The sequence below is a fragment of the Sabethes cyaneus genome, chromosome 2 (assembly GCF_943734655.1).
Source record: "Sabethes cyaneus chromosome 2, idSabCyanKW18_F2, whole genome shotgun sequence".
NCBI classification, from domain to species: Eukaryota; Metazoa; Arthropoda; class Insecta; order Diptera; family Culicidae; genus Sabethes; species Sabethes cyaneus.
Window position 1 is genome coordinate 194,956,243 of NC_071354.1, and position 7,695 is coordinate 194,963,937.

A 7,695-nucleotide genomic window follows, 5' to 3' on the forward strand; every position below is an offset into this window, starting at 1 on the left:
TGGTAGCACTAGCCCCGAAATTGTCCTGTGCACTAACAGTTAACTGCGAAATCTGACAAACAAAAAATCAAATGATCAAATTCCAAACAGAATGTAGCGCCAGGACTTTGTTTCTAGATGAAAATAAATGAAAAAGGCGCGTTTCTATTAAGTTTAGGAATCTACTTATGAAAGTTTAATAGTAGATCGGTTGAACCTTTCTATCGATTGAGAGAAATTTAATACAAGTGTGACGAATACCGAGTCTTCAACTTTTTGGGCACCTGAGCATTCAACTATTAGTACATGATTTATCAATGTTCTGAAATAAGAAAAACAAACTATTCAGCTTTTGTTTCTCCTTCTTTTTATTTACCAATGACATGTCAAAACGAAACAATATCACTTGTAAAAGCAAACAACTGGTGAAAAATGTTCTATTCATATCGACGATGAAAACTGAACAAAAATGCGTCCTTACGATGAATAAATTAGTCTTTCACAGAAAAAACTCTTCTGTTCCCCTCAGATAGTAGGTACAGAGCGAAGCAGTAAAAATCTGCCCCGAAACTAGCTGCTACTAACCACCCATGGTTAGTTTGCTTTCTTCGTTGGTTTGGTGGCCAACAGTTCGTACTTCGTTTTCGAGCTGTACCACAGCGCATAGGGAATGGCCAAGGACGGTAGAGTCATAATGGCAAAGGCAAACCAATCCAAGTAATGGGACGAAAATTGTTTGTTGAATTGAGCCTCCGCCACGATGGCACCCTCACCCGGTTCCGAGCTCACGGCAAACTGCAGATTAGTTGCTTCCTCTGTGGGCTGATAGTTGACTTCCGCGGCAGTGAAGTTGAAGTAACCGTAGGCCTTTGGTCGCACAACGGCAATGTGAGTCACATTAGTTTGCGGGGCAATACGATCTATCGTCGCCGTCAACTGTCCACCAATAACGGCGAATGCTTCCGGATGGAATCCATTATCCACTGTAAACAGGGAAAAATAGTAACAAATTTTTAAATAAGCGAAACTAAACATACCTAACTGAACATTTACGGCTGCTCCAGATCCTACATTGTACAAGGTGTACTTAACGACAATGTCTCGATTTTCTACCAGATATTTATTCAAAATCTGTTTCGAAACCAGCAAGCGAGCAGTATTTTCTTCGTTCGCCACTATTACATGGCTCAAAGCAAATAGTCCTATTAGAGCTACGGCGTACGATAACCTGGTCATTTTGTGCCTGGTGGTAAAAAATGTGGATTTAGCATTCGATCGAGATTTAGTTAAATTATCTCAATAAAGTAGTTAAATTTACTACAGCATGTCTACTTACGATTAATTAGGCTAAATGCAGTATAATAAAATCTCAAGAAAGCACAAATTTTTGATATTTCTTCGAAGCCGTACACGTCTACCGACTAAAATACAGTGGAAACTCGAAATGGAAAGAGCAACGAGCAAAAGAAAACGCTGAATCCAACACCGCAAACACTTCAAAATACGTGTACGAAAGCTGTCAGAAGAACTGTCAAGTACTGTGTGAATGTGTGCGTTTTCTACTGAAGCGTTACGGCGTTACTTCCCAAAGCCAGCCCAAGGGTCTTTCAACAACCGTGATTACAAAGAATCGAAGCAAAAAATTGCTTCTGCCCATCAAGCAGCCAAAAGTTCGAATTTTACTTAGCAAACGAACTCGAAAGTTCACAATTCGCGACTATACGAAGTTGCTGATATTTGTTTGGTTTTTGTGTGAGAAAAAAGAGAAGGAAGTATTTTTGCTTTTGTTTTCACGCAAGTTTTGACAATTGTCGACTAACATTTGAAAGGGGCGGATAAGCCAACTGTCAAACAGAACAAGTGAGAGTTCATTTTCCTATGCTGCTCCAGCAAAAAATAACTCTCACTCGTTCTATTTGACAGTTGGCTTATCCGCCCCTTTCAAATGTTGGTCCACGGGATTTCGTGTAAGTGCGAACAGCCCTAAAAATCTCTTTTAGTTTCGTAGTCCTGAATCAGTTCAAATTCAGTTCCGTGAACTTTCTTGTTGGTATTTACATACGAAAAATCTATTACTTTCTTCGAGCCTGTTCTCTATGATTTGAAGCTATTAGGATACTACATAACATGAAGTTCTGAAGCAATCTTAGTTGCTAACGAGTTGCTAACAAGTTCTGTATGTATGTTTCTGGCACCAAATATGATTGTGTTTATTTTTTGTTGTTTAAATTTCTGATGATCAAGTAAGCACAACTTAAAACTAATTGAGATTAATCATTTTTATTCCTCTCATATTTAACCATCGCACATTTCTATATACGATACCCTACATAACGCAGCAGGGCGTGGGGGTATGTGGAATATCTGTTACAAATTATTACGCAATTTTATAGGTTAGAAGACTTTGAGCGATAATGTTACACGTCATATAGCGTTTTTGTTTTTTAACCTGGGTTTATTCCAACCGACCACTGAATAAACAAACATTTTCGCAAGCATAAACGAACGTTTTCGGGTTGTTAGTGCATTGCTTATTCCGAGGTTCAAACTGAGAAAAAACCAAGGGTAAGTCGCTGAGAACATTCCGTTCACCTCTTTCATGGAAATTTTGTTCAGTCTGTGCCTTACTGTGCTGCCGAGGTGCTCATCATGTGAAACCTGTCAAATTCGCCTGCGCTCAGCTTGACCGTTTGATCGTTTTGACATTAACAAACATTGGCAGGGCTGCCAATTTCTCACATTTCAAAAAATAATTGTCAAAAAGGATGGCCACAGTGTGCTATAAACTGTGAAATGAAGGTACCGCAATTGCAATCAATGAGGTCAGCTGTTCCCTAAATTGAGCCTGCCTCAATGTTTTAAGCGACTTACCCTTGGAAAAAACTCAGTGCGAACCCGTCGTCTAAAAAGTGCAACTCAGAGCGAAACTAAGTTCAACCTGAGTGAAAAAAACGAACGTTTTGACAGCCGTTCGATTGGAACTAGAACGAACCTAGATTGGGCCTAAGCAAAAACAAAAACGGTAATATAGATGATAATATTGGTAAAATAAACTATTCAGAATTCAGATAAAACCTAATCACCCGACATTGTGAGTTGAATTGCGATAAGCTGTACTGTGTCGCAATCATCGGTAGAGCGATCAAACATACACACAGCTGAAAAAGTTATGCGTTACGGGTATGGGTAAACGTGTAAGAAACAATTTATTGGTACAAATTATACTACAAGGGGGGGGGGGGGTTCCTGAAAATGGCGTTTTTGGCGTTGCGTAATATTTAAACGGCTCCTAAATAGAATTTTGCCAAATCTCAGCAGTGCTGGCAACGCGGATGCTTTTGTTTAATGAATCGTTTGTTTTTTTTTTGCTTATCGGTAAATATTTAAATTTGTATTAATGATTAATCTGTTAATAATGGTTGTAATTTGCTTTGCAAATACCAAGCCGTGAATTCAAGTGGTATCTTTTTATTTTATTGTATTAATGGGCAACATAATTTCATGTAAAACATTGTATGCTAGCTAATTGATAAGCAATATGTAAACAAGAAAACATTGTTATTCTTTTCGTTATCAGTCGAGAAGTGACATTTCGCTCTAGCGAGCTAATGATGCTTTTGTTTGTGAGGTTGAGCGACCTTCATGCGACATTCAAATCTGCTTTTTCATTCTGGCTCAAAACCTGCTTATTCATTTGCTGGAGCTCGTCTGCAGAAGTGGTGATTTTCTAAGTTGGCGGCTTTTCGTTATCAGAGCTAGTGATAGCAACGATAAAAAATTGCATAGGAATAGTAACGGTAAGGTGAGTGAAATACAGCGAACAATGGCCATCACCGTTAGCACGGTAGCTACGACTCCCTACGAAGGACAGAAGCCGGGTACCAGCGGCCTTCGCAAAAAGGTGACTTTGAATTGTGGATTACACCATATTTCTTAGCTATTGAAAACTCATTTTGCTTGTCTTCAAATATTAAGGTCAAAGTGTTCACACAAAAAAATTACACGGAAAACTTTGTTCAATGTATCTTGGATGCAAACGGTGCAGCACTAGCTGGATCTACGCTGGTTGTGGGCGGAGACGGCCGATACTTCTGTCGGGAGGCTTGCGAGCTAATTGTTCGCATGTGCGCCGCTAACGGTGTAGCGCGTATCCTAGCCGGACAGAATGGAATCCTTTCGACCCCGGCCGTATCGAGTTTGATTCGCCGTCACAAAGCTCTTGGCGGAATTGTGTTGACCGCGTCGCACAATCCAGGTGGACCAGAAAATGATTTCGGTATTAAGTTCAACTGCGAAAATGGTGGCCCAGCACCAGATCAGTTTACGAACAAAATTTATGATTTATCCGGAAAAATTGTAGAGTACAAGATAGCCGAAGGGTTAGCTATCGATGTTACGAAAGCGGGAGTCAATAATTACGAAATCGGTGGAAAACCTTTCGTGGTAGAAGTGATTGATTGTGTAGCGGATTACGTGCGATTAATGAAGGAGATTTTTGATTTTGACAAGCTAAAGGATTTTGTTAGTGGTAAATCGCGTAATGGTCAGCCGCTTAAAATGAGAATTGACTCGATGAACGGCGTAACCGGAAGCTACGTTAATGAAATTTTCGTCAACTGCCTGGGTGCTTCCAAGGACGGTGTTGTTCATACAACTCCCCTACCCGACTTTGGGGGCTTGCATCCCGATCCAAATCTCACCTACGCTAAAGATTTAGTGGACACTGTTCGCGCTGGAGACTATGATATTGGAGCAGCCTTTGATGGAGATGGTGATCGCAACATGATTATTGGCCGGAATGCATTTTTCGTAACTCCAAGCGATTCGTTGGCGGTCATTGCTCACTATCTTGAGTGCATTCCGTACTTTAAGAAGAATGGAGTTACTGGGTTAGCTAGAAGTATGCCAACTGCTTCGGCTGTCGATCTGGTGGCTAAAGCACTCAACAAGGAGTTGTTTGAAGTTCCAACTGGTTGGAAATATTTCGGTAACTTGATGGATGCCGGTCGGCTCTGTCTGTGCGGCGAGGAAAGCTTCGGAACGGGTTCCGATCACATACGCGAGAAGGATGGAATCTGGGCGGTGCTTGCGTGGATGTCTGTCCTACAACATACCGGAAAAAGCGTAGAGGAAATCTGCGTCGAACATTGGAAGCGTTATGGAAGGAATTATTTTACCCGTTACGACTACGAAGAGTGCGATTTAGCTCCGTGTAACGAAATGATGGCCACGCTGGAGAAAACTATTACCGATCCCAGTTTCATCGGGAAAGACTATTCTGCTGGTGGCAAGAAGTATACAGTCAAACTGGGTGATAACTTCAGTTACAATGATCCAATCGACAAATCTGTTTCGACTAAGCAGGTAATATTGCGTTACATAAAGGGTTTAATAAATTATCATCTAACGTTTTTATTGCGAATCGCAGGGGCTACGTATCGTGTTCACCGACGGCAGTCGTATTGTGATGCGTCTTAGCGGAACCGGAAGCTCCGGCGCTACTGTTCGACTGTACATCGATTCCTATGAAAAGGACAATGTCTTGGGTCAGGCTGCGCAGATGCTGAAACCGCTAATTGACATTGCCCTGGAAATTTCCAAACTGCCAACCTATACCGGTCGCAATGCTCCGACAGTAATCACGTAAATTACGGTTGGACAACAGCAACCAGTGTGTGTCAGCTCAAAAGTACTACCTTCGATATTACCTACCACATTGTTATCAAAAATCTAGAGTTTAGAACAAGTGTTAGAACTCATAGTTGCCATTTAGGTGGCCTTTGCTTACTTTTGTTTAGAAAAAATATGATAAGGCAGAATAAGCTGAGTTTTAACAGGGAAAATGATCATCCAGTACTAGGTACGTGTCGTCTGTTATGATTTCTCATGCAACCATTTTAATGTAGTGTGTTGAGAGCCCGTTTATTTTCGTTTTGTGCATTTTGTTATTTTGTATATGTATTTATTTGCCCGGCTGATCAAGTAAATAAAGTGCAATCGTTCTATTATTCAACATTTTATTATGATGAACGACGATGACCAGAGTCTCTTGATAAGAAAGTAACTGGCCTGACCAAATTTTAACGAAAGGGGTGACTAGTTTTGAAATAAATACCGTATTCGTCAGTTCGAGCTACCCAGAACACCGTTAGGTTTATAACATCAACCTTTGAGCAGGAGGTGCAAATCGCGAGCCTCAGCCTGAAGCTTGTTTATCAAACCACTAATAACTACTGTTTGATTTGTAATGCTTTACAAATGCAACAATTTAGATAACTCTATCGTTTAGGCAAAAATGCCACTCACCTAATCGATAGCTATAACATGCCTTCAAGTGCCAATTAACCAAAACGATTTTATAAAAATACACACTTTATTCGATCAATTTAACATCCCACTAACCGCAACTACCCATTAATAAGCCGGACAGTCATCGATGTGTGTCTCAAGGGATTGAAAATCTACGAACACCTTGTTGCAAAGTGAACAATGCGACGGATGCCGTTCCAAATGCCCATCATGCTGACTTATCTGAGCCGGTGCTGAACTCTCTCTGCTACTGTTGTTGTCTCTATGACCGGCTTGTTCCATGTGGCTGTAACGACAAAAGGAGGAAGTTGTAAAAAATAAATTGATTATCATTAGGTTAACGCTGTGGCTGATTAATTTTAGTCCCTACCCATTGAACGCTTCGACGTGCATGTCTTGATTCTGCTTCTGCTTCAGTAAGCCAACAAGTTGGTTATTTTCCAGCAATAACGCTTGATGGGCTACTCGTTCTTCGGCAAGGTTGCTCTTGTAGGTTTCCAACTGAACTTTAAGTAACTCGGTTTCGCGGCGAAGACTAGTGTTCGAGAAAGCATTACTTTCCTGTTCTGCGAAAAACTGATTTCGATATGTCAGCAACTCAGTTCTGCATTTCGTTAGCAGTTGCTGTAAAGCGTCTAGTGTGGCATCCATCGTATCAAGGTTTTTTAAGTAAGATCTTTTCTGAAATTGATACACATTTTGTATTACGGAAAATCCAGCAATTGACAATCTAGCAATCTAGTTATTACCACAAGTCGAATTCATTAATTAGTTCATTCTAGTTTTATGGATATAAGTCTTCCAGATTTGTTCTATTTAGCTTTATTTGAATAAGAATTTTCAGATCTGATTGAGAAAAATTGGAATTTGAGCAAATACTTTATCTAGCAATAAGTTTCTTAAATACGCTTAAATGTCCGCAATTTTGATTACTTGGGCGTTACTATTATACTCGGCAGAAATGGCATCAATCGGAATACGAGCAACCTTAGTGGAGGTCGAGTAAGCTACCCAGGTGGAAACTGTGGTCGTATACGGACAGGAACAGGGAAGAAGGCACTCACATGAATGCTGAGTGTCAGCACGAGGAGTAGCCTTGCCAGTCATGACCGTCTGTCGTCAGGTTAGGGGCGGCTCTTAACGGATCTACATTCCACAACCCGGTGAGCGCTTGAACTTCAGGTTAGGAGCGGCTCACGACAGCGTCTGACCCGGAGTAGGCGCCTGTTTACGAAATGTGGTGTCTCGGCTGAGATTGATGGTCCTGGTAACGCAACTTACCTAAACAATAATATTCAAGCAAACACGGAACGGAATACTCGGCATCGAGCTAGGCGACGATCTGTCGCAAAGGAGAGAAGGTTTGTAAGAAGGCCAATTTTACCCAAAGAACTGGAAACGGGCTTT

At 40.9% G+C, this 7,695-nt stretch overlaps 3 protein-coding genes across 3 annotated transcripts; 1 reads left to right on the forward strand and 2 right to left on the reverse strand.

Moving 5' to 3' along the window:
* Positions 1 to 323: 323 nt before the first annotated feature.
* On the reverse strand, positions 324 to 1,447 carry LOC128735169 (translocon-associated protein subunit beta). Its single transcript, XM_053829664.1, has 3 exons — positions 1,316 to 1,447; positions 1,017 to 1,222; positions 324 to 962 (listed from the first exon to the last, which is right to left on the reverse strand). Exons 2-3 carry the CDS (start codon positions 1,213 to 1,215, stop codon positions 574 to 576), a joined length of 588 nt encoding a protein of 195 aa, XP_053685639.1. The 5' UTR covers positions 1,216 to 1,222; positions 1,316 to 1,447; the 3' UTR covers positions 324 to 573.
* Positions 1,448 to 3,487: 2,040 nt separating this feature from the next.
* On the forward strand, positions 3,488 to 5,978 carry LOC128733822 (phosphoglucomutase). Its single transcript, XM_053827632.1, has 3 exons — positions 3,488 to 3,880; positions 3,955 to 5,343; positions 5,408 to 5,978. Exons 1-3 carry the CDS (start codon positions 3,803 to 3,805, stop codon positions 5,624 to 5,626), a joined length of 1,686 nt encoding a protein of 561 aa, XP_053683607.1. The 5' UTR covers positions 3,488 to 3,802; the 3' UTR covers positions 5,627 to 5,978.
* Positions 5,979 to 6,393: 415 nt separating this feature from the next.
* LOC128736506 (uncharacterized) lies at positions 6,394 to 7,395 on the reverse strand. The gene is made up of 3 exons (XM_053830991.1): positions 7,222 to 7,395; positions 6,659 to 6,969; positions 6,394 to 6,574 (listed from the first exon to the last, which is right to left on the reverse strand). The coding sequence occupies exons 1-3, from the start codon at positions 7,393 to 7,395 to the stop codon at positions 6,394 to 6,396; spliced, it is 666 nt and encodes a 221-aa protein (XP_053686966.1).
* Between the last annotated feature and the right edge of the window lie 300 nt (positions 7,396 to 7,695).

Coding starts and splice junctions, on each gene's coding strand:
- LOC128733822 (XM_053827632.1), top strand. CDS start 3,803: ATGGCCATCACCGTTAGCACGGTAGCTACGACTCCCTACGAAGGACAG. Junction 3,881..3,954: donor CCAGCGGCCTTCGCAAAAAG/GTGACTTTGAAT, acceptor TCAAATATTAAG/GTCAAAGTGTTCACACAAAA. Junction 5,344..5,407: donor AATCTGTTTCGACTAAGCAG/GTAATATTGCGT, acceptor TGCGAATCGCAG/GGGCTACGTATCGTGTTCAC.
- LOC128736506 (XM_053830991.1), bottom strand. CDS start 7,395: ATGACTGGCAAGGCTACTCCTCGTGCTGACACTCAGCATTCATGTGAG. Junction 6,970..7,221: donor AGTATAATAGTAACGCCCAA/GTAATCAAAATT, acceptor TATCAATTTCAG/AAAAGATCTTACTTAAAAAA. Junction 6,575..6,658: donor CACGTCGAAGCGTTCAATGG/GTAGGGACTAAA, acceptor TTGTCGTTACAG/CCACATGGAACAAGCCGGTC.
- LOC128735169 (XM_053829664.1), bottom strand. CDS start 1,215: ATGACCAGGTTATCGTACGCCGTAGCTCTAATAGGACTATTTGCTTTG. Junction 963..1,016: donor AGCCGTAAATGTTCAGTTAG/GTATGTTTAGTT, acceptor CCCTGTTTACAG/TGGATAATGGATTCCATCCG.